The 25,546-nt window shown below is 38.5% G+C and overlaps 1 protein-coding gene across 8 annotated transcripts in view; it reads right to left on the bottom strand.

Moving 5' to 3' along the window:
• Nfia (nuclear factor I A) overlaps positions 1-25,546 on the bottom strand; it is a 612,310-nt gene that overhangs the window by 43,118 nt on the left and 543,646 nt on the right. For 5 of the 8 annotated variants that reach the window (XM_045149014.1, XM_045149016.1, XM_045149019.1 and 2 more), the window contains exons 8-10: positions 20,172-20,350; positions 17,479-17,617; positions 9,904-9,930 (exon numbers count right to left, since the gene is read on the bottom strand). In XM_045149014.1, coding sequence (XP_045004949.1) covers positions 9,904-9,930; positions 17,479-17,617; positions 20,172-20,350 — 345 coding nt within the window. Of the gene's footprint in view, positions 1-9,903; positions 9,931-17,451; positions 17,618-20,171; positions 20,351-25,546 lie in introns of all 8 variants that reach the window. The other 3 variants (XM_045149015.1, XM_045149021.1, XM_045149020.1) reach the window with 3 other exon arrangements.

Genomic DNA, 25,546 nt, shown 5'->3' with positions numbered 1-25,546 from the left:
AGCCAACAATAAACATAAATGCAAAACTTTATGCTCCAAGATGTTCATCATAGCATTACTTATAAGAGTAACACATGGAGACAACTTCTATTAGGAGGCAGTGTTTCATGCTGACACTGGACTATTTTGCAAACATTACTGTTTTAAAATCATAGCTACTGACATCACAACATGCTTATGATAGGAAATAAAAAGATTGTTTATAAAACAGTACATGTACATACATTTACACATATGCTTAATTATGATTAAATAGGAACAGAAATGACTAGAAAATAATCTTAGAAAGTGATTATCACTGAAGAGTGGGATGATGGATGATTTTTACATACTTTCTAGGCGTATGTTTTACAGGCCATAGTGGCATCTACTTGTGATTCTCAGACTCCTAGATGCTGGGATTATAGGTATGTACCGCCATGCCTGGTTCCTCCCAGTGATTCTTAATCTTAACTAGAGTAGGCACAAATGAAATTAAACACCAAAAATAATTCTATTTGTAGAGACAATGAGATGTAGTCAACAGAAAATAAATCTCAGAATCTATTTGATTATTTTGGTTTTTAGACAGGTCTTGATATGCAGCACAGACAGGTTTCAAACTCACAATCCTTCTATCTCAACCCACTGAGTGCTGGGATTACAGGCATGTGCCACCATGTACAGTTTGAATGCATTTAATTTCTTACTATCACTATGAGCCTTGCATGCCAGTGAGCCTCTGAATCTATGTGAAGAGGTTAGGGTAGTAAAGATTATTTACTCCAATTCTCCAGGCCCTTTAACTGTGCCTGTCTAATGGGCTACCCTCAGCACAGACTGGTCCAAAGTGTGATGCACTGTCAGCAACATGGGAAATCTGCAAGAAAAATATTTGAAGAAAAATGCTAAAATCATTTACCTGCAGCCTATTGATTCTATAACTTGATTAAGAGTATTTATTTGCCTTCTATCAATTAAAGGTGCAGGCAAATCTCTCAAGAGTTAGTGTTAAAATGAGACTTAAAAGAAATTTGTAAACCACACAACTTTTTTGCAAGGCAATTTGGTAATGTATTTCAAGAATGTTCATATCATTTGTATTAGGAATACCAATTCTAGAAATTTTTCCTATGAAAATTATAAGGAATGAGGACAAAGGTATGTATCTAAGGATCAAGTGGAACTTTTTATAGGTCAGACTAAGTAAATATACCATAGCAGGAATGGGGTACAAACTGCTTAAAATTGTATTTCCTAACTTTCTTATGAATAAGATGTAAATTGCAAATTAAGAAAATAACACATGAAAATTGTATTTGATATGACTAAAATATTTTACATATACCTACACACAAAACATACTCGAGCTGGGCGTGATGGCACACACCTTTAATCCTAGTACTTGAGAGGCAAAGGTAGGAGGATTGCCATGAGTTCAAGGCTACCCTGAGACTACATAGTGAATTCCAGGTCAGCCTGGGCTACAGTGAGACCCTACCTCAAAAAAAATATTCTAAAAAGAACAGAAAAAAATTACAATGTTAACAGTAGCTGATGTGAAAGACAATAGCTTTCTTCTTGTATTTTTATCTATTTTCCAAGTTTCCTACAATGTCATTACTTTTACAAAGGAAGACTTCAAAGTCATGTATTATCTGAAAAAGTAAGAAACTAAAGGCTAATGTAAAACACTTGGTTATGATCATCCAAATGGAAGCAACTTCCACTGTTCTATTCACTTTCGTCACTCCTTTCAAAACCTCTCTCTGTCTTTCTCTGACTCTGTCCCGCTCTTCTCCTCCTTCTCTCTCCCTCCTCTACCCCTCTCTCTGCTGGGTACTGAACCCAGGTCTTTCCACATTGTAGGCAAGTACTTTTATAAACCCTGCATTTCTCCTCTTTTAATCTCTTTTTATTTCTTTTGGTTCCTGTGTTTTTCATCTAATTCTATGTACCCAGGATGGTGCTATTCTTGAAATAATTCTTTTTTTTTTTTTGGTTTTTTGAGGTGGGGTCTCACTCTATCTCAGGCTGACCTGGAATTCACTACGGAGTCTCAGGGTGGCCTTGAACTCAGGGCAATCCTCCTACCTCTACCTCTGCCTCCCGAGTGCTGAGATTAAAGGCGTGTGCCACAACAACCAGCTTGAAATAATTCTTTAAAAAAGTTTTTATGGCTTACAGCTTTCAAAAGAAAGCTCTGTCAATACAGAGTGACTATCCTGGCAGAGTACAGAAAGCACTGTGCTTTGGAGGCCGACAGACTGGAATTTTAACTGTTGCTCCACTTCCTTTTCTTTAGGCTAGGACCCACAATTCCAGTTTGACAATACTGAACCTAAGATAATGCATATAAAAATAACCTATCAATACATCTGACTTTTAATAATTTTTCCTTTTGTAAATGTAAATATTAAAAAATAGACTACACATAAAACGAAAAGTGCCCTAAAAATGTTAACAAATTACTATTTAAGAGCATGTGTATAAATCTGTATTCAGTGGGCTCCTAAATAATGGCTACTGTACATGAGAACAATAACATGTTTTTGCTATTATGTCCAGAGTCTGAGGCAGTGTGGCTTAAATGCTAGATGGATAAAAAGAGCCAAGGATTTTATATAGCCACTGGGTGAGTATGTGGCTTTGGTTGCTCATGGTTGAAGTATAAAGTAGGACTATTAAATCATTACACAAGTACTTTAAAAACATAAATAAAATGTATTTGATATAATGGAGCAAATCACAACTTAATATTTTATTGTTTCCATTCGATGAGACCCTAAGGGCTCCCCTCAACAACTGTGTGTTCTTTCTGGAGTCAATTCTATTACTAGGTTCATTTCCCCCCACATGGTCATGTGTGTACACATTCCTCTCTCCATGGTAATATTTTATACAGGACCTGCCTCTCAACACCCTCCTTCACCAATGAATAGAGGTCAAGATTATTCTCCTCATCTAAATGTATGTGTCTCTAAAGAGTTCCTTTGTATAACCCACATTGCTGGATATTTAGGTTACCATGTTTCAGTATAATTTATGCTGCAAAGAATGCTATATGTAGAGCTTTGCTCATATGTCCAACTCTATGCATGACTTAAATGCTTAACACACATACATAGTTTATAATTTTATATGAGACTGTTGAGTATTTATGCCATAAAATTCATATATAGCTTAAATTACATATACAAATGCGAAATTGTCCTTTGCAGAGGCTGAACCATCTGATAGTCTTCCAAGAGTGTAGGAGGGGCCTGGTTTTCCATATGCTCACCAATATTATGTTAAGATACTTTTTGATCTTTGCTAACCTGATGGGTAAAAAAATCTTATATTAATTTATATTACTCTATATTACATGAATTATAAATCTTTAAATGTCTTCCTGTTCTCTGTTTATATCACCTTCTTGCCTTCCTATTTGATTATCTTGTTTTCTTTCTGACTTTTGAAAAATGCATGTTAAATATTTTGGCCTTTTATCACAAGTGTTGAAAATATTTTTTCCATATTATCTTCTGTTTTTAAACTTGGCTTATAGTGTTTTTTTTTTTCTGTATAAAAACTTTTGATGTTTACTGGATCATTGTTTCCTTTCATGGATGCTGGCATTTTCTTTTTTCTTTTTTAGAGAGGGCTTCTCCTCTCTGATGTTATAAATAAAATTGTTATGCATTTTCTTTTGGTATTTTGTTGTTCAACATTTCTGTTTTGTGTTTTTTTTTTGTTACACATGAAATTTATTTTTGTGGAAGAAGTATTTTTCCAGATTGCTACTCAGTTGTCCAAATACACTTTACTAAATATTATCTTTCTGTCTGCTGAGATGCCACTCTCACTGACTAGAACACTGTATGTACTTGGGTTACATTCATTAATACCTAGTTCAGAAGGACATGAAAACTGTTATGTACTGGGAAAGCTGGGCATGGTGGTGCATGCCTGTAATCTTAGCACTCAGAAGGCACAGGCAGGAGAATAGCTACAAGTTTGGAGCCACTTTAGGCTACATAGTGAGTTCCAGGCCAGCTATGGCTACAAAGCAAAATTCTATCATTCATATATATATATATACATATATATATATATATACACATATATATACATGTACACACACACATATATATACACATATATATGTACATATATATGAGATGGAATTTACATATGTATTTTGAGAGAGAGGGAGAGGGAGAGAGATTACATAAAAAGAATATATAGAGATAGACAGATAAACGGTGATACAAGCAACATTGATAACAGGATTAAAATCAGTTTGAAATGGGCACATTAACTTTTGTACTACATCTGATGTTGACCACAGGAGTTAAGGATGATGACAGAGTTCTTTGGAATTGTTCTGTCTTGTACCTGTGAAATTGTTCTGTCCCTTGTCCCTAGAATCTGTAGTATTATAAAAATTCACACAATAGTACATGAAAGGGAATTTGATTAAGCATAAATTTTAAAAATTAAAATGAATAATATCATAGTTTAGACATAAAGTATGGAAAAATGTTTTGTGAAAAAAGCCACTAATGCATTTAAAAAATTCTTTCTTCTATTCCACTGCTTCTTCTTTGAAAGAAAAACATAATCTTTATAGATTCCTCCAAATCTTTTGCTTCTTTTGCTAATAAGACCTACTCCTGGTAAAGTATAAATGACTACTAATATCTTCCTCTATGTTTTTTTCACATTGGATTTTTACTACCAGAAAAAGGAAGCAATGAGCCACAGCATAGATCTTTATGCCACAGCAAACATAGAAACTCCAGGCTCAGTGTGGCTGGGTGTGAATCATATTTCTAACACTTGGCTGAATGGCCTTCAGAAAGTTCTTTCCATATCTTGTCTTTCTCAATTAGTGTAACAATAGGATTTCCTGTATATGATTGATGTGAGGATGAAATGATGTAATACATATAAAAATACTCTGAAGAGCTTGGCATAGTGGCACATGCCTTTAATCCCAGAATTTGGGAGGCAAAGGTAGGAGGATCACGGTGAGTTCAAGGCCACCCTGGACCACATAGTAAATTCCAGGTTAGTCTGGGATAGAGGGAGACCCTACCTTGAAAAAAAACAAGATAAATAAATTCTTAAAAATTATTCTTACATGCATTGGTATGGTGGTTTGATTCAGGTGTCCCCCATAAACTTAGGTATTGTGGATGCTAGGTCCCCAGCTGATGGCAATTTGGGAATTAACACCTCCTGAAGGCAGTGTATTCTTAGGGGTGGGCTAATAGGTTTTATAACCAGCTTCCTCTTGCCAGTATTGAGCATACTCTCCTGTTGCTGTTGTTCATCTGATGTTTCCTAGGAGGTGATGTCCACCCTCTGGTCATGTTATCATTTTCTGCTGCCATCATGGAGCTTCCCCTCGTGTCTGTAAGCCAAAATAAACCCTTTTTCCCACAAGCTGCTCTTGGTCAGGTGTTTTATTCCAGCAATGTGAACCTGACTGTAACAGTTGGTAAAGTTAAGTACTTCAGGATTGTTAAGCCCAAGCAAGCTGCTTCATAATTTGTCCAGTTATGGTCTGAGGTAGTAGGAAGAGTGGAGGTAGCCTATGTGGGAGGCCCAGCACACCACCATGGGAAAATCTTACTGGATGAGGTTATCTTTATCACCTTAGTTTTCTTGTCCATAAAATCCTGACCTTGTAGTGGTCATAGGAAGAAGGAACAAGGCAATGTATATGGGTGAAGAGCTTTGCTCACCAAAAGACACTCAAAGATGTTAATGTTGTGCTTGCAAAATTTAAATCCAGTGCCCAGTTACTGTTTGTCCTTGGTTAATGGGTTTATGTTCATTCAGAGAATGCATACCCACAAGATTCATCTGAGACATAAAAATAAATAATAAAGGTAACTTATTATCACATGCTTATATTTTAGTAGAATTCTAGATATCAAAAATTCATGGCTGAGACAGAATGGAGAAAATATTTGAATATTTTATATATTTTATGTTCTTAATTAAATAGGAAAATATGCATATTTTATCCATCATAATTCAAAAGTGTTGTATTCTTTGCATTATAATTCCATGATATGATGCTAACCTTCACTTCACTATAAATCAATATTTATAGTATGATCTGATCCCAACCTACTCTGTGAAAATTGAATCTTATGGTACAGTTAATACAAAGACTAAGATGATTTGAATTATCATAGCACCAACAGAATTAAGCAGAATGAAAGATTTCTCTGCTCTTGAACTATTTTCTACAGGACTCTAGGGAGAGCACTTTTTGTTGTACTACATGTTTGAATACTAGCCCCTCCCAGCCAGCAAGATGGTATACCCAGAACTACACAGCAATTTGCACAGAGCTGCTGCTGGCAGCTGCCAGTCTTCTCGTCAGTCTGCTTAGTCTGAGTGACAAGATGTCTATGAGCATTTCCAAAGAACCTGGTCAACCCAGCCTTCTAGTTCCCAAGCTCACTCAGAATGCTCTTCCTATAGTCCTACCTCAGTTGCTGGGAATGCCATCCTTTCCGGCACTCAGCTTCAAAAACCAAACCTAGAGGGCATCTATGATTTCTGTCCTTTGCCTCAGCTCACACCAGATCTTGTTAGCTCTACCTTTCAGATACATCTTGAATCCTACTGATTATGATCATCCCTATTCTACCCCAAGCCCCTGCCACCCACCCAGGTTCAGGCATCAGTAACTTTTTTCTGGGTGAATTCCAGAGTACCCTTTTGTCTTGCCTCTTTCTGCTTCCTTGGTTTTATCTACTGGTCTCTAGCTTCGTAATTCACTTACATTTTGATTGTTGCCTGTCCTCTCCCACTAGAGTGCAAGCCCCTGCTCTGTTGTGTTCACTTTGGTCCCATGAGCCCAGAAGAGTGGCTTGTACAAAATACCCAGTATATTTACTGAAAAGAAACCACTTCTTAACTGGTGTCCCTGCTTTCATTCTTGCCCCCTGGCAACCTGTTTTCAACAAAGCCTTCCAGGCGTGTCTGCTAAAGTGCAGCAGGCATGAAAGTTTCCTCTGTTCCCAGTCCACTGGAAGAAATGTTCAAGTCCTGACAATGGCCTAGAAGCTTTTATGCTCCCAGGGCCCCAATCCATTCAAATCCATCTTGCCTCTCTGACCTGGCCTCCTCCCTTTCCTCTCTCATTGTCCTCACCTTTTCAAACACACCATGCTGCCTTTGAACAACTGATCCTTCTGCTTAGAAACTTCTGCCTACCAGTCATCTAGTCCCTACCCTCATATCAGGGCCTTATTCTCATTTCCCCTTACAGGGCCAGCCTCTCCTCTCTGCTCAGAGCCCCACCACCACTGCTCCCTACCCCCTAGTACTGTGTGCTCTACATACTTAGGTGCCCTGTCTCATATTCAGCTCCCTTTTGCACCTCTGGTTTTATTTAATCTATGCTCTCTCTGGGATAAAGTCTTCATCAGTTCAGGACTTTTATCCCTTTTATTGACCCTGCTGAATCTGAGTTCTACGTGAGGTTTTGGTTCACAGCTGATGTAAGTATGAATGGGCACAGAACTTTGCCCTCACAGGGACGAAATCCACACCAGGAGTGAGTCAGTGAGGATAGAACACACCCTGTGAGTCACTCTCCCAGGCTGAACCTCTGATTTGTTACCATATGTTGAAGATTCCTGGGTATAGTATATCCATTTTTCTCCAAACACATCCAAATATAAAGGTTTTCTTTCGGAGAGAGCAGAATTCTCTCCCCACTTCCACTTCCCTAACTTTTAAGGCATAGGTAAGGATTCTTCCCATTAAAATGTATTTATTTCATAGCCAATCCCCTGCCCCCCAAGATCTGCTTTCCTGAGTATTCTGGTCATAGCTGCAAAGTTTAGTATTAGTGCCAGAGGCAACTGATTAGTTAAGAATACATACTCTGCTCTAGGCTGGCATCCATCTGTATTTCATTATCTGAAGATATTAAAAATGATGCCTGTACTTTTGTCTGTAACACAGTGCAGTGTCTGTTACCCACCTTCCTCTTGATAACCTTGCTTTGCGAGTGAACAGAGTGTGTTACTCCCATTAGTACACTGGGAATTTGATCCCCCAAATCTTAGTAATAGAGAAGGAATCCCTTGGAATGATTTGCCATTTTTTGTTTTAAATCTTGTTTCATTGCAGGTAACCCCAAACCTCTAAATAGAAAAGTTATTTTTAAGTGTTATCAATGTTTTAAAAACAGCTCTCAGTTTTGGACATTGTTGGGATGTTGAACATCTGAATGTAATACCTTGCCGGACACTTCTTACTGAAGTTGAACAGCTCTAATAAACTGATGAAGATATATAGGTTACAATCATCCTCTGATTTTAATGTCTAAGAAAGCATGTGATTTAAGAAACTGAATTCCTGCCTTAAATTTTTATTCATTAGCAATCCAGTTTTAGAGCCCTCCCATAGCTGGTTTCTCAAGAAAAGTTCTCTCTTCTTTCAAAACTCCAGCATATGATCCCTACTCAACAGCTTCTTTCCTGTGTCAGGCACTGAGGGGGAAGGGCTCTTTGCTTTTTTGACTACTATTGAACTTATCAAGAGAAAAGGTCTCACCCAAATTATCCTTGAACCCCTAATACTTTTGCTATAGATGTAGAACTTATGCATAGTGTCCTTCAATCACCCAAATACATAAATATTAGATAATGCTTGACCTCTGACATGTCCCAAGAGACTCAAACCATGTTGGATTCAGTTTCTTCAAAACCAGTGCCAGTGAACATGATCTGAACAGAGGCTTGTCATTCCTCTTTCATTCTTTCTCTCCTGTATCCAATGTTGTTAAGCACAACATGGAATGAAAGAGAGCCAAGAGGCCCAGGCTCTTCATTCAGTGGTCTTATGTGAGTGGTTACTTATGTTTATAAAACATCCACTTGTTTTCTTCCATTTAGTTCCTGTTATTGTTGTTCAAGTTCTCAACTTTAACACTCCTTTCTTAATCTTCTCTTATATCTTTTCCTCAATCACACTTCCTTTGGAGACCCTCATGACGGCTCTTCCTAGGGTTGCTGCCATAGTTTCCATTGGTTATTACATCTTAATCCTTCTCTAAAGCATTAGGGAAGGGGGTAGTCACACCATGAATCAAGTCCAGGCCATGTATCACCTGGTAACTCCAGCCATAACTGTCATTGAACACACTAATAAAAGCCACATTTGGTATTTCTAGGCCTGTAATCTCTAAAATATTAGGACATATCTGGAGAATTGTTCACTCTTGCTCATCAAGTCACCAGGTAAAAAGGTTTTGAAATTCTGTATTTCCTGGTCAGATGGCCCCAAATTGCTCAGAGGAGGACCGACCAAGAGGCCCTTTCTCATCTATCCAATTCTGCCCTGTTTCTTGCCCATGTGAAGCCCTGTTGTACAATTGCTATGGCTACCAGATCTGATCTTTTCCCAGGTCCTTCTAATCTTGATATTTTTCAATGTATACATCTTTGAGTGGATACTATGATGGAAACATCTTTCCCATTTATTGTATAAGGTGTCTCTCTTGTATCTTGTTGGGTTCCTGGAGGGCAGGGCTGTACAGAAGAATCAGGAACAGTTTGCTAATAAGAATTCATGCAAGCAGATGACTGTGGATCACCATGAATATAGCATTCAAAGCCACTCAATACATAAAATTAAATTGATTTTAATGTTGATCTCAGTTCTATACTTACAGTTACACTGTCTTATTCACTCCAACACTTAGTCATTTCCCTACTTGTAGTTTGACTTTACCAGGGAGGAGTCATTTTGACTTGGGCCTGGGCCCTGCAAACTCTTGCTCCAAATATTACTGGGGATCTGTACCTATTTCTAGAGCTTACACAGTGAGGGACAGAATTTAAGTGTGAATTCAGGTGCACAGAGCTTGATAAGTGGCCGGTGCCTGGTCTCAGTCATACTTACTTGGTGAGGTGGGGGAGGCAGCACCTCCTTCTGTTGACGTGGTTGGAGGCTTTGTGTCTGGCACAGGGAGAGGCACAGGCCTGGCCATCGGTGGTGGCGGTGGTGGTGGCAACATAAATCTGTATTCAGTGGGCTCCTAAATAATGGCTACTGTACATGAGAACAATAACATGTTTTTGCTATTATGTCCAGAGTCTGAGGCAGTGTGGCTTAAATGCTAGATGGATAAAAAGAGCCAAGGATTTTATATAGCCACTGGGTGAGTATGTGGCTTTGGTTGCTCATGGTTGAAGTATAAAGTAGGACTATTAAATCATTACACAAGTACTTTAAAAACATAAATAAAATGTATTTGATATAATGGAGCAAATCACAACTTAATATTTTATTGTTTCCATTCGATGAGACCCTAAGGGCTCCCCTCAACAACTGTGTGTTCTTTCTGGAGTCAATTCTATTACTAGGTTCATTTCCCCCCACATGGTCATGTGTGTACACATTCCTCTCTCCATGGTAATATTTTATACAGGACCTGCCTCTCAACACCCTCCTTCACCAATGAATAGAGGTCAAGATTATTCTCCTCATCTAAATGTATGTGTCTCTAAAGAGTTCCTTTGTATAACCCACATTGCTGGATATTTAGGTTACCATGTTTCAGTATAATTTATGCTGCAAAGAATGCTATATGTAGAGCTTTGCTCATATGTCCAACTCTATGCATGACTTAAATGCTTAACACACATACATAGTTTATAATTTTATATGAGACTGTTGAGTATTTATGCCATAAAATTCATATATAGCTTAAATTACATATACAAATGCGAAATTGTCCTTTGCAGAGGCTGAACCATCTGATAGTCTTCCAAGAGTGTAGGAGGGGCCTGGTTTTCCATATGCTCACCAATATTATGTTAAGATACTTTTTGATCTTTGCTAACCTGATGGGTAAAAAAATCTTATATTAATTTATATTACTCTATATTACATGAATTATAAATCTTTAAATGTCTTCCTGTTCTCTGTTTATATCACCTTCTTGCCTTCCTATTTGATTATCTTGTTTTCTTTCTGACTTTTGAAAAATGCATGTTAAATATTTTGGCCTTTTATCACAAGTGTTGAAAATATTTTTTCCATATTATCTTCTGTTTTTAAACTTGGCTTATAGTGTTTTTTTTTTTCTGTATAAAAACTTTTGATGTTTACTGGATCATTGTTTCCTTTCATGGATGCTGGCATTTTCTTTTTTCTTTTTTAGAGAGGGCTTCTCCTCTCTGATGTTATAAATAAAATTGTTATGCATTTTCTTTTGGTATTTTGTTGTTCAACATTTCTGTTTTGTGTTTTTTTTTTGTTACACATGAAATTTATTTTTGTGGAAGAAGTATTTTTCCAGATTGCTACTCAGTTGTCCAAATACACTTTACTAAATATTATCTTTCTGTCTGCTGAGATGCCACTCTCACTGACTAGAACACTGTATGTACTTGGGTTACATTCATTAATACCTAGTTCAGAAGGACATGAAAACTGTTATGTACTGGGAAAGCTGGGCATGGTGGTGCATGCCTGTAATCTTAGCACTCAGAAGGCACAGGCAGGAGAATAGCTACAAGTTTGGAGCCACTTTAGGCTACATAGTGAGTTCCAGGCCAGCTATGGCTACAAAGCAAAATTCTATCATTCATATATATATATATATATACATATATATATATACACATATATATACATGTACACACACACATATATATACACATATATATGTACATATATATGAGATGGAATTTACATATGTATTTTGAGAGAGAGGGAGAGGGAGAGAGATTACATAAAAAGAATATATAGAGATAGACAGATAAACGGTGATACAAGCAACATTGATAACAGGATTAAAATCAGTTTGAAATGGGCACATTAACTTTTGTACTACATCTGATGTTGACCACAGGAGTTAAGGATGATGACAGAGTTCTTTGGAATTGTTCTGTCTTGTACCTGTGAAATTGTTCTGTCCCTTGTCCCTAGAATCTGTAGTATTATAAAAATTCACACAATAGTACATGAAAGGGAATTTGATTAAGCATAAATTTTAAAAATTAAAATGAATAATATCATAGTTTAGACATAAAGTATGGAAAAATGTTTTGTGAAAAAAGCCACTAATGCATTTAAAAAATTCTTTCTTCTATTCCACTGCTTCTTCTTTGAAAGAAAAACATAATCTTTATAGATTCCTCCAAATCTTTTGCTTCTTTTGCTAATAAGACCTACTCCTGGTAAAGTATAAATGACTACTAATATCTTCCTCTATGTTTTTTTCACATTGGATTTTTACTACCAGAAAAAGGAAGCAATGAGCCACAGCATAGATCTTTATGCCACAGCAAACATAGAAACTCCAGGCTCAGTGTGGCTGGGTGTGAATCATATTTCTAACACTTGGCTGAATGGCCTTCAGAAAGTTCTTTCCATATCTTGTCTTTCTCAATTAGTGTAACAATAGGATTTCCTGTATATGATTGATGTGAGGATGAAATGATGTAATACATATAAAAATACTCTGAAGAGCTTGGCATAGTGGCACATGCCTTTAATCCCAGAATTTGGGAGGCAAAGGTAGGAGGATCACGGTGAGTTCAAGGCCACCCTGGACCACATAGTAAATTCCAGGTTAGTCTGGGATAGAGGGAGACCCTACCTTGAAAAAAAACAAGATAAATAAATTCTTAAAAATTATTCTTACATGCATTGGTATGGTGGTTTGATTCAGGTGTCCCCCATAAACTTAGGTATTGTGGATGCTAGGTCCCCAGCTGATGGCAATTTGGGAATTAACACCTCCTGAAGGCAGTGTATTCTTAGGGGTGGGCTAATAGGTTTTATAACCAGCTTCCTCTTGCCAGTATTGAGCATACTCTCCTGTTGCTGTTGTTCATCTGATGTTTCCTAGGAGGTGATGTCCACCCTCTGGTCATGTTATCATTTTCTGCTGCCATCATGGAGCTTCCCCTCGTGTCTGTAAGCCAAAATAAACCCTTTTTCCCACAAGCTGCTCTTGGTCAGGTGTTTTATTCCAGCAATGTGAACCTGACTGTAACAGTTGGTAAAGTTAAGTACTTCAGGATTGTTAAGCCCAAGCAAGCTGCTTCATAATTTGTCCAGTTATGGTCTGAGGTAGTAGGAAGAGTGGAGGTAGCCTATGTGGGAGGCCCAGCACACCACCATGGGAAAATCTTACTGGATGAGGTTATCTTTATCACCTTAGTTTTCTTGTCCATAAAATCCTGACCTTGTAGTGGTCATAGGAAGAAGGAACAAGGCAATGTATATGGGTGAAGAGCTTTGCTCACCAAAAGACACTCAAAGATGTTAATGTTGTGCTTGCAAAATTTAAATCCAGTGCCCAGTTACTGTTTGTCCTTGGTTAATGGGTTTATGTTCATTCAGAGAATGCATACCCACAAGATTCATCTGAGACATAAAAATAAATAATAAAGGTAACTTATTATCACATGCTTATATTTTAGTAGAATTCTAGATATCAAAAATTCATGGCTGAGACAGAATGGAGAAAATATTTGAATATTTTATATATTTTATGTTCTTAATTAAATAGGAAAATATGCATATTTTATCCATCATAATTCAAAAGTGTTGTATTCTTTGCATTATAATTCCATGATATGATGCTAACCTTCACTTCACTATAAATCAATATTTATAGTATGATCTGATCCCAACCTACTCTGTGAAAATTGAATCTTATGGTACAGTTAATACAAAGACTAAGATGATTTGAATTATCATAGCACCAACAGAATTAAGCAGAATGAAAGATTTCTCTGCTCTTGAACTATTTTCTACAGGACTCTAGGGAGAGCACTTTTTGTTGTACTACATGTTTGAATACTAGCCCCTCCCAGCCAGCAAGATGGTATACCCAGAACTACACAGCAATTTGCACAGAGCTGCTGCTGGCAGCTGCCAGTCTTCTCGTCAGTCTGCTTAGTCTGAGTGACAAGATGTCTATGAGCATTTCCAAAGAACCTGGTCAACCCAGCCTTCTAGTTCCCAAGCTCACTCAGAATGCTCTTCCTATAGTCCTACCTCAGTTGCTGGGAATGCCATCCTTTCCGGCACTCAGCTTCAAAAACCAAACCTAGAGGGCATCTATGATTTCTGTCCTTTGCCTCAGCTCACACCAGATCTTGTTAGCTCTACCTTTCAGATACATCTTGAATCCTACTGATTATGATCATCCCTATTCTACCCCAAGCCCCTGCCACCCACCCAGGTTCAGGCATCAGTAACTTTTTTCTGGGTGAATTCCAGAGTACCCTTTTGTCTTGCCTCTTTCTGCTTCCTTGGTTTTATCTACTGGTCTCTAGCTTCGTAATTCACTTACATTTTGATTGTTGCCTGTCCTCTCCCACTAGAGTGCAAGCCCCTGCTCTGTTGTGTTCACTTTGGTCCCATGAGCCCAGAAGAGTGGCTTGTACAAAATACCCAGTATATTTACTGAAAAGAAACCACTTCTTAACTGGTGTCCCTGCTTTCATTCTTGCCCCCTGGCAACCTGTTTTCAACAAAGCCTTCCAGGCGTGTCTGCTAAAGTGCAGCAGGCATGAAAGTTTCCTCTGTTCCCAGTCCACTGGAAGAAATGTTCAAGTCCTGACAATGGCCTAGAAGCTTTTATGCTCCCAGGGCCCCAATCCATTCAAATCCATCTTGCCTCTCTGACCTGGCCTCCTCCCTTTCCTCTCTCATTGTCCTCACCTTTTCAAACACACCATGCTGCCTTTGAACAACTGATCCTTCTGCTTAGAAACTTCTGCCTACCAGTCATCTAGTCCCTACCCTCATATCAGGGCCTTATTCTCATTTCCCCTTACAGGGCCAGCCTCTCCTCTCTGCTCAGAGCCCCACCACCACTGCTCCCTACCCCCTAGTACTGTGTGCTCTACATACTTAGGTGCCCTGTCTCATATTCAGCTCCCTTTTGCACCTCTGGTTTTATTTAATCTATGCTCTCTCTGGGATAAAGTCTTCATCAGTTCAGGACTTTTATCCCTTTTATTGACCCTGCTGAATCTGAGTTCTACGTGAGGTTTTGGTTCACAGCTGATGTAAGTATGAATGGGCACAGAACTTTGCCCTCACAGGGACGAAATCCACACCAGGAGTGAGTCAGTGAGGATAGAACACACCCTGTGAGTCACTCTCCCAGGCTGAACCTCTGATTTGTTACCATATGTTGAAGATTCCTGGGTATAGTATATCCATTTTTCTCCAAACACATCCAAATATAAAGGTTTTCTTTCGGAGAGAGCAGAATTCTCTCCCCACTTCCACTTCCCTAACTTTTAAGGCATAGGTAAGGATTCTTCCCATTAAAATGTATTTATTTCATAGCCAATCCCCTGCCCCCCAAGATCTGCTTTCCTGAGTATTCTGGTCATAGCTGCAAAGTTTAGTATTAGTGCCAGAGGCAACTGATTAGTTAAGAATACATACTCTGCTCTAGGCTGGCATCCATCTGTATTTCATTATCTGAAGATATTAAAAATGATGCCTGTACTTTTGTCTGTAACACAGTGCAGTGTCTGTTACCCACCTTCCTCTTGATAACCTTGCTTTGCGAGTGAACAGAGTGTGTTACTCCCATTAGTACACTGGGAATTTGATCCCCCAAATCTTAGTAATAGAGAAGGAATCCCTTGGAATGATTTGCCATTTTTTGTTTTAAATCTTGTTTCATTGCAGGTAACCCCAAACCTCTAAATAGAAAAGTTATTTTTAAGTGTTATCAATGTTTTAAAAACAGCTCTCAGTTTTGGACATTGTTGGGATGTTGAACATCTGAATGTAATACCTTGCCGGACACTTCTTACTGAAGTTGAACAGCTCTAATAAACTGATGAAGATATATAGGTTACAATCATCCTCTGATTTTAATGTCTAAGAAAGCATGTGATTTAAGAAACTGAATTCCTGCCTTAAATTTTTATTCATTAGCAATCCAGTTTTAGAGCCCTCCCATAGCTGGTTTCTCAAGAAAAGTTCTCTCTTCTTTCAAAACTCCAGCATATGATCCCTACTCAACAGCTTCTTTCCTGTGTCAGGCACTGAGGGGGAAGGGCTCTTTGCTTTTTTGACTACTATTGAACTTATCAAGAGAAAAGGTCTCACCCAAATTATCCTTGAACCCCTAATACTTTTGCTATAGATGTAGAACTTATGCATAGTGTCCTTCAATCACCCAAATACATAAATATTAGATAATGCTTGACCTCTGACATGTCCCAAGAGACTCAAACCATGTTGGATTCAGTTTCTTCAAAACCAGTGCCAGTGAACATGATCTGAACAGAGGCTTGTCATTCCTCTTTCATTCTTTCTCTCCTGTATCCAATGTTGTTAAGCACAACATGGAATGAAAGAGAGCCAAGAGGCCCAGGCTCTTCATTCAGTGGTCTTATGTGAGTGGTTACTTATGTTTATAAAACATCCACTTGTTTTCTTCCATTTAGTTCCTGTTATTGTTGTTCAAGTTCTCAACTTTAACACTCCTTTCTTAATCTTCTCTTATATCTTTTCCTCAATCACACTTCCTTTGGAGACCCTCATGACGGCTCTTCCTAGGGTTGCTGCCATAGTTTCCATTGGTTATTACATCTTAATCCTTCTCTAAAGCATTAGGGAAGGGGGTAGTCACACCATGAATCAAGTCCAGGCCATGTATCACCTGGTAACTCCAGCCATAACTGTCATTGAACACACTAATAAAAGCCACATTTGGTATTTCTAGGCCTGTAATCTCTAAAATATTAGGACATATCTGGAGAATTGTTCACTCTTGCTCATCAAGTCACCAGGTAAAAAGGTTTTGAAATTCTGTATTTCCTGGTCAGATGGCCCCAAATTGCTCAGAGGAGGACCGACCAAGAGGCCCTTTCTCATCTATCCAATTCTGCCCTGTTTCTTGCCCATGTGAAGCCCTGTTGTACAATTGCTATGGCTACCAGATCTGATCTTTTCCCAGGTCCTTCTAATCTTGATATTTTTCAATGTATACATCTTTGAGTGGATACTATGATGGAAACATCTTTCCCATTTATTGTATAAGGTGTCTCTCTTGTATCTTGTTGGGTTCCTGGAGGGCAGGGCTGTACAGAAGAATCAGGAACAGTTTGCTAATAAGAATTCATGCAAGCAGATGACTGTGGATCACCATGAATATAGCATTCAAAGCCACTCAATACATAAAATTAAATTGATTTTAATGTTGATCTCAGTTCTATACTTACAGTTACACTGTCTTATTCACTCCAACACTTAGTCATTTCCCTACTTGTAGTTTGACTTTACCAGGGAGGAGTCATTTTGACTTGGGCCTGGGCCCTGCAAACTCTTGCTCCAAATATTACTGGGGATCTGTACCTATTTCTAGAGCTTACACAGTGAGGGACAGAATTTAAGTGTGAATTCAGGTGCACAGAGCTTGATAAGTGGCCGGTGCCTGGTCTCAGTCATACTTACTTGGTGAGGTGGGGGAGGCAGCACCTCCTTCTGTTGACGTGGTTGGAGGCTTTGTGTCTGGCACAGGGAGAGGCACAGGCCTGGCCATCGGTGGTGGCGGTGGTGGTGGCAACATTGGGGTGGGTAGGAATGGGTTGTGCACCTTGCCTTGACTGCTCCCATTGGGCTACAAGGGCACAGAAGAAACAAATACACACAAGAAAAGGTAGAAATAAGTATCAGCCATTAGCTGCTTCTGGGAAGGACAGCTTTACTAATCATATATCATGCAAATTACTAAGTATTGAAGTGTTTGGACTAGATTGTCTTTCTGTTGCATTGGAGTCCCTAAAATGATATGCCATCAGCACTCTGAAACAGTTACCTTAGTAACCAACCTGTTTTTGCTGGGGATGTCTTGGTTCTAGATTAATTGCTATTTTCACCATCATTCATTTCTTTCATTATCTCTTCTTTCTTTACTTCTTTCTTTTCTTTCCATGTGGTGTGTGTGTATGTGTGCATGTGTGTGTGTGTGTGTGTGTGTGTGTGATATTCATGTGTGGGTGCAGATGTCCATGCCCTGTTCACATGTATAAAAAACGTGGTCTGAGGAGAATGTTGGTAACCTCTCTCACTCTACCTCATACTTCCATGAGACAGAGTTTCACATTGAACCAAGAGCTGCCATGTTTTGCTAGCCACAGTGATTCTCTGGTCTTTGATCCTCATTATACTATGATTACAGATGTGTGTGGCCATGCCCAGCTGTTTACGTGGGTGCTGGGGAATTGAACTCAGGCCCTCTTAGGCCCTCATGCTTATATGACAAGGCTTCTTATTCACCTAGCCATCTCCCCAACCCCCACCACTATCATGCTTATGATTATTTAATATTATCTGTATGCTTATTAGTATAGGTATTATCCTGCTATGTGTATTTACATAGTTAAAATGAAGTTTCCTAAATATGCCCTTGAAATGAAAATTATTGTATTTTCCCTTGTCAAGGTTGATCTGGTATTACACTTAATAAGTGTATTCAGTGAATGTAAACATTTTCTAACATCAGGCATGGAAACTTTAGAATTTAGCTGCCAGAATTCTAGTAGGCAAAAATATCATTACTAATTTTTACTTATGCTATATAAGCATATGCTGTAAGAGCTGTACTTGTTTGGCTGATAGGTATTAAAACCACCAATAATAGCTTTCTAATGAAAGAAAGTTTTCCCCTGAAGAAAATAGTACAATAGATCTTATTTTCAAGTTTTTCAAAATAAGAGACCTTCCTCAAACCCTATCAAATTTTGATCAAAATGCAAAACTGGGCAATTGGCAGTTATATAGGATGATGTTGGGACTATTAATAAATAAAGTTAGAAACTCAGAAGTCAAGTACTTGGTGCTAATGACCAACTCAGAATTTCATTGTTTTTCAAGTGGCTTTTCACACTGAATTGAGCAATGGCTTGTACTTAGACTGTGATACTAAGTCAAAATTCTGCAGAGGGAGATCCTGTTATCTCAAGCTTTTAAGAATAAACTTAACCCTGTAGGGGCAGTGCACACTTTCATTAGCCCTCGCTGATGTATTTAGCATTGTTCCTCAGACACTATCTATCTGATGATCAGAATGCTGTGTGCTCTTGCCGCTGCCCTCACCTTGTGCTATTTCGTAGTGGGCTGATAGTCCACACTGAACGCTTTAGAATAAGTCAAGCAAATGAACACACAAGCAAAAAGAAAAAAGACAGTATATTGATTTGTTGTCTAGACAGAAATGCATCAAAACATATCAACAGACATTAGTCAAAGCCTCCTGTTCTGGTCCAGATATGCAGAATCATACATTTGTGCAAGAGAGGGAAGCCAGTGACAGTAGAGCATGACACACTATCTTAAACATGGCAGTGTAATTATAGCTAACCTATGGGTTCATGAACAGTTATCATAAGAAAGGAAAACCAAAGTTGTTTTTTTGCTGCTCTTGTTATTATTATTATCATATCATTATTATTATTGGCCTTTAGATGTAGCTACCCATTATAAATATCCAGTTCTAACATTTGTAGTAAAATTTGTGATTAAAAAAGATCACTTTTACATTGGGAATATTGTTTCAAAATGTGATTTGGGCTTATCTGGGAAAAATGAAAACAAACAGTTGTAGTTAGAGAACACTGCTTGCTTTACACACATAAATGAAGAAGGCAACTGCTTGTAGAAATAACAACCCCTAATAAACTGCTCTGGCATCCTGAGTTCAAGTACTGGTCAACTTAATCTAAAGTGTTAGAAAACTGTATTTAAAAAAAATATCAACTTGGTTGATCTAAAACATCTGTTCCCCTCTGCCTACTACCTCTTTCTACCATCCCAAATCATTATTTAAAATTATTCAGCCTTTCTATTTTGTTAACTATATGAGTCCTGGGGTTAGAATGCAAGAGGTGGGACTATCAGTCTACAGAACTCGGAAGGTTACACAGTTCACCCTCTAGACGATTTATATCCATAAACTTGACAGTTGCCAACTTAACACAAACAGTGTTTTTAAACTCCAGCCAATCACTCTTAGAGCAAGTTAACTTTCCCACAATCTAGAATAAATATGGCATTTGCCTGCAGAGAGTCAGCACAACATTAGAGCACAAAGTCACATGGTCATAAGGTCTCCTCTTGTTATTTTTACATTTGGTTAGCATTTCTAAAGAAATTTTAAAAAAAGGCTTCCTTACATTGAGGAACCCCACCTGTCCAGCCTGCTGACCAGCATCAGGGCAGACAAGTTGGACAAACTCTTTCAGCGTCTCCTGAGGGTGGTAACGGATGGCTGGGTGTGAGAAGTAAGGCCCAGGCTGCTGAATGATGGGTGATGTCGGAAAGTGGAGAGTCGATGGTGTCGCGTGTGGACTTGCTGTGGGGACAGAAAATGCCAGGGTTAGAGAAGACCTGTGTGGCCACAGATAAACTGAACTCAACATCCTGTTTTCATTTCTCCTCTTGGCTCAGTTCACCACATTGTTCATGTGACTACAACGCTGGTTGTCTGATGGATTTTCTTCCTTAAGGCTCTAACACAAACATGGAGGTTAGATTAGGGTAGAGTTTCAAGCTGCCTTTCTATGTTCAGTGGACATGAGTTATAAAGGCATTAATAATCCTTGTTGAAGATGAAGATTATTCATTATCTTAAGAGCCTTTTTAATGAAGCAAGCAATAAAAAATGTATTTGGTAGATTAGACCTGATTTAACTGACATTACATTTGACAAATTCTAGTTTGCACATATGGATCTGAGCTATTCACAGACAATAATTCATGGTTAAAGCTCTTAGTCCTCTTTCAAGAAAATTTCTAGGGACTAATTCAGGATGAGAGTTTTTGAAGTCTGTAGTAAATGATCACTTAATGAACCTATGCAATTTGGGTACTTCCCTTTACGGGGAGGGTTTATGTTGTATTTTTTCCCGTTGCTGTTTCAAAGCTCAAATAGCCACAGGCTGAATAGGCAGCAGCCCCTGTGGAAAAGGGTTTCTCAGAGAGACCATGTTGGTCTTCTGCCCATGAAAACTGATACAAACCTCAGACAATGACCCCTTATATTTGAATTTTGATAAATATCATTTGTACAAGAAAATTAAATTAGATTTCAAACAGACTTATGCAAGGTGCTAAGAGGATATAGCTCAAAGTGACATGGGCAGTATTTAGAGTGGAAATGCAGGTTGGAGTAAAAGCCATTGTCTTGTACATGATATGGCATACTTACTTGCATGCAACTTTTAACCTATCTAGTATAGTCATAGACACCCTCACCATTGGTTGCAAAGACAGAGTTGAGCCAAAATAGGTGGTTTTATCCTTACATACAATGGAGGATGTCACAAACAACCCATTGAAGACAGTATTCCCATTTACTACCTATTTCATCACTCATTGTCACATACCTAGAACTGAGTGTGGCACTCTGTGCATATATTTTTGGTTATACATTAAATAATGAATGAGTGACACAAAAATTAAGAAAACAACAATAGGGCTGGAGAGATGGCTTAGCGGTTAAGCGCTTGCCTGTGAAGCCTAAGGACCCTGGTTCGAGGCTCGATTCCCCAGGACCCACGTTAGCCAGATGCACAAGGGGGCGCACGCATCTGGAGTTCGTTTGCAGTGGCTAGAAGCCCTGGTGTGCCCGTTCTCTCTCTCTCTCTTTCTGCCTCTTTCTCTCTCTTTCACTCTCAGATAAATAAATAAAAATGAACAAAGAAAAATTTAAAAAAGAAAATAACAATAAAAACTGCTAATGACACAAACTGGTTTTGCTATCATAGACCTCGGGACCCACTGTTGTCCATACATTAAAGTCATAAAAAGACTACTCTTGTTCTGGGAATTGTGCTACTGGCTTTAAAGAACCAAAGTTATTTTTTCTTCCAACATGATGTGGTTGTCCTTGCTGACAGCAAGGAACTTTGGTACAGAACCCTGAATTTTACAGAGTCATTTCTAGTTAGTATTGTAGGTAGAATTTCTCAAACTGGGCTGGGATGTAGACAGCTAAGCAAAATGACATACTCAACTTTTGTAGCATGTCAGACACAAAGATGGCAACTCTATTGTCAAATGTTCATTACCTTGAAGATACAAGGACATTGCCCCTGGTGTTTTTTGACAGTGCTTTTAGTTAAGGAATGGTAGGTACAGAACATGCTGCCCAAGGGAAAAACTCAGTAGAACAAAGATCCAGCAGATAAGAGTTAAAGAAATGTGAGAAACAATTCAATAATACCATGCAATCTCTCATTAACTGTTGATAAACATCATTGAACTTATTTTATTAGATATGTAAAAGAAATCATTAATAACTTAAATTTAGACTTTAATTTCTTTATCATATTTCACTAATAGTGACTTATTCACCTTTTCCGTATGGGGTCGAGTTTGACACAAACCCCAGAATATATGGTACTGTATAGAATTAATTCTACAATGACTGATTTATTAGGACCAATTAATTTTTAATTAACCAGGAAGTCATCTCGCCTGAAGGCTCAAATTATACAACTGCTGAGTCTGCTCTTCAAGGGTGCCCTGTTCATGCCCCCTTCCTATATGGGCAATGCTCTGGGCCAGCCATCAGCTTACTGGAGAGCTGGGTACAAATTATTTTAGATACCGAGCTTTCATTTCTTCAAGGAGGAAATAATTGCTACAGTCATCATAAACATCTGTTATTTGTTATTACCTATATGCTATTTCTTTGGATAACCTATTACATTTTGGTTGGACAAGGAAACTTATAGAAGTTCAATTATGATATCATCAATGTTTTTGTCTTCTATTTATTTCTTCTCTTTGTCTTGGGTTTGATGTTCATAGTGAACATAAGTTTCTATCTAAGTTGTCTCAGATCATTTTAGAGTCACTGGGGCTAAATCAATCAAATAGTAAATTTACTAAAGGTTCTTTGAGATGGTCAGAGCAAGCTAGAAAGAAGAGAAACTACCATCAAGGAATCTGGCATGTTGCTAATGGAACACACAGAGAATGGTATGAGTACAAATTCTTGATGAAGAGACACATCTCTTTGGTTGCTGGGTAGTTGAGAGAATACCATGTGAGGTAAAAGCATATTTAGAATCTTTAAAATACACATCATTCATGTGAAAGCCAACCAAACATTTCTCATGGTTACAGTTTATTACAATGCATCCATCTAAATCTCTGTTGATGCTAATACAATTCCATACATTAAAAGATGCCACCACATTGGCTGTTTCTGGGCTCCAGTGCTTTCAGTACCCCAGGCCAGGTGCAACAAGGTATCAGGAACACTTTGCTCTAGATGGCTCTCACTATTAGTTTAACTTTTAATTAGCAGACAAACCAATTTAAAACAAAGACTTGAACTTTTCACAGGAATACAGATAAAGTGGGAGAAGGAAATGTGACAGGTCTGTCTTGGCTAGAATGGCCTAAACAAAGTCATTACCATTAAAGACACACAAAGCTAGGACTCCCAATAGGATACAGAGATCAGCCATAGTTAGGCAAGCAGCTTACTTCTCTCTCTTGTGCTGACTTCCGCTCATTTCAATCATTCAAAGTTCTTAGTATTAGTTGTAGGATAAAAAGCTAAAAGTTCAACACAATTTAATGTGATATTTACTTTAAACATACTTTTTTCTTTTAAATCAGAAGTACTTAAGACTTCAGAGGAGAAGACCTACCCAGGTTATTATTGTATGTATGACTGTGTGTTGGTCTGAGAGCCCATTGTAAGAAGGAGGCCTAAACAGAACACATCCTTCTGGTGAGTGTTCACAGGAGAGGGAGCAGAGCCTATGGAGGTAAACCACAGAAGTGGCAATGAGGGATGTTTGTATTAGTATTTTTTTTTAATTTTTATTTATTTATTTCAGAGCAACAGACACAGAGAGAAAGGCAGATAGAGGGAGAAAGAGAGAGAATGGGAGCGCCAGGGCTTCCAGCCTCTGCAAACGAACTCCAGACACGTGTGCTCCCTTGTGCATCTGGCTAACGTGGGACCTGGGGAACCGAGCCTCGAACCGGGGTCCTTAGGCTTCACAGGCAAGCGCTTAACCGCTAAGCCATCTCTCCAGCCCTGTATTAGTATTTTTACTTAAATCTAAGGACTTACAAACAAAAACAAACAAACAAACAAAAACAACCCAGCCACCTCTTAACCATTTCAGAGGTTTTCTCAAGATCAACCTCTAAGAATTCTAGGAACCCTTCCATGCATCTTCTTAAACCAAAGTCTCATGGTTGAACTATGTACTACATAATCCTGTCATTGTTATATTGTCTGCAAAGGGTCACAGGTTTTCACAGATTGGAGGGACATTGCCATTTGCCTCCTGGCATCTGACTTCAAATCAAATCCCAGCTTGTGCTATGGGAGGTTCCAGAGCAAAGCTGGCCAGAGGCCTCACAAACAGAAGCATGCAATCCTCTTTAGGGTGCAGCAGTCTCTGAAGACCCAGTCCTCACAGGCTTCTTCCCTCACAGGATGATATGCACTCCCACTTCTGGCCTCCCCAAAGCCTCAGGGTCTTTCTATTCATCAACAGCAAGTCGGGGCAGTGGGTGAGGTAGCGAGTTGCTTCTGGTGCTAGTGTTAGCACTGTCCCAAGAAAGGGCTGCCTGTTTGTCTGCAGCAGCAAAACATCTTGTACACCACAACAGACCTCCACAGAGAACGAAGTCCTGGTGTATCCCACTCAGAAACAGACATTTTTAACTCAAAGCTACAAAGGGGAAGAAAAATCCCACTTGAAAACAAAACGCCTTCCATATGGCAAATGGAAGTTGAATTGTGTTGCAGTTTGCTTGTTCAGAAGTTCAAAACCAATAAGACAATGCCACCACAGCCTACCTGCAGCTGGAAATCTACCTTAAGGGCCATAGCTATAATGGATAAATTATTCATGAATCTATCCTGCTGTCTGAAGCTCTGTGATTCCTGTTAACAAGCATAAGGAAAGAATTGGCAATGGTTTCCAGCATTTAGATGAGTGAACTTTTCTAAGAAGCCAAGCATGTGATTTGAAGCAAGCTAACATTTAGCCCATATCTTGAATGTTACTGTGATGAATATGAGAGGACCTGAACATGTCAACTGAGGAATATATGACCTTGCATGATACTTTAAGAGGACCAGTATTGTTATATTACTATTGCTAGGGGAGCCAACAGTAACATTCCGGCAGACTTCCTAGAAGGCCAATATAATTGACTCCATTTGAATTAAGGCAATTTTATGACTGGAGATCAAATCCCTATGTCCTTTGGAGAAAAAGACATCCTCTCCTTTAATAAAGACAGGTTGAGGGATTTAAAATTTTTATCTAGATTAATTTTAACTACTTAAGAGTCAGTATTGCACAAAGGTCCTGGCTTCTGGTCTTGACCAGAGACGGGCAGTCATTGTGTGGAGAGGCTAGATAGTAAACCTGTCAGATATTACAGACACTGTATATCTCTGTGCCATTGACTCCTCTTTGTGGCTATGGTGTGGAAGCAGCCACAGACATATTATGAATGTGGTTATGTTCAATAGAACTTTATTTTCAAAAGCAGATTCCACCCA

Source organism: Jaculus jaculus, chromosome 5 (assembly GCF_020740685.1).
Source record: "Jaculus jaculus isolate mJacJac1 chromosome 5, mJacJac1.mat.Y.cur, whole genome shotgun sequence".
NCBI lineage: Eukaryota > Metazoa > Chordata > Mammalia > Rodentia > Dipodidae > Jaculus > Jaculus jaculus.
The sequence above is the reverse complement of the archived record's forward strand: the minus strand, read 5'-3'. Positions and strand labels throughout refer to the sequence as shown.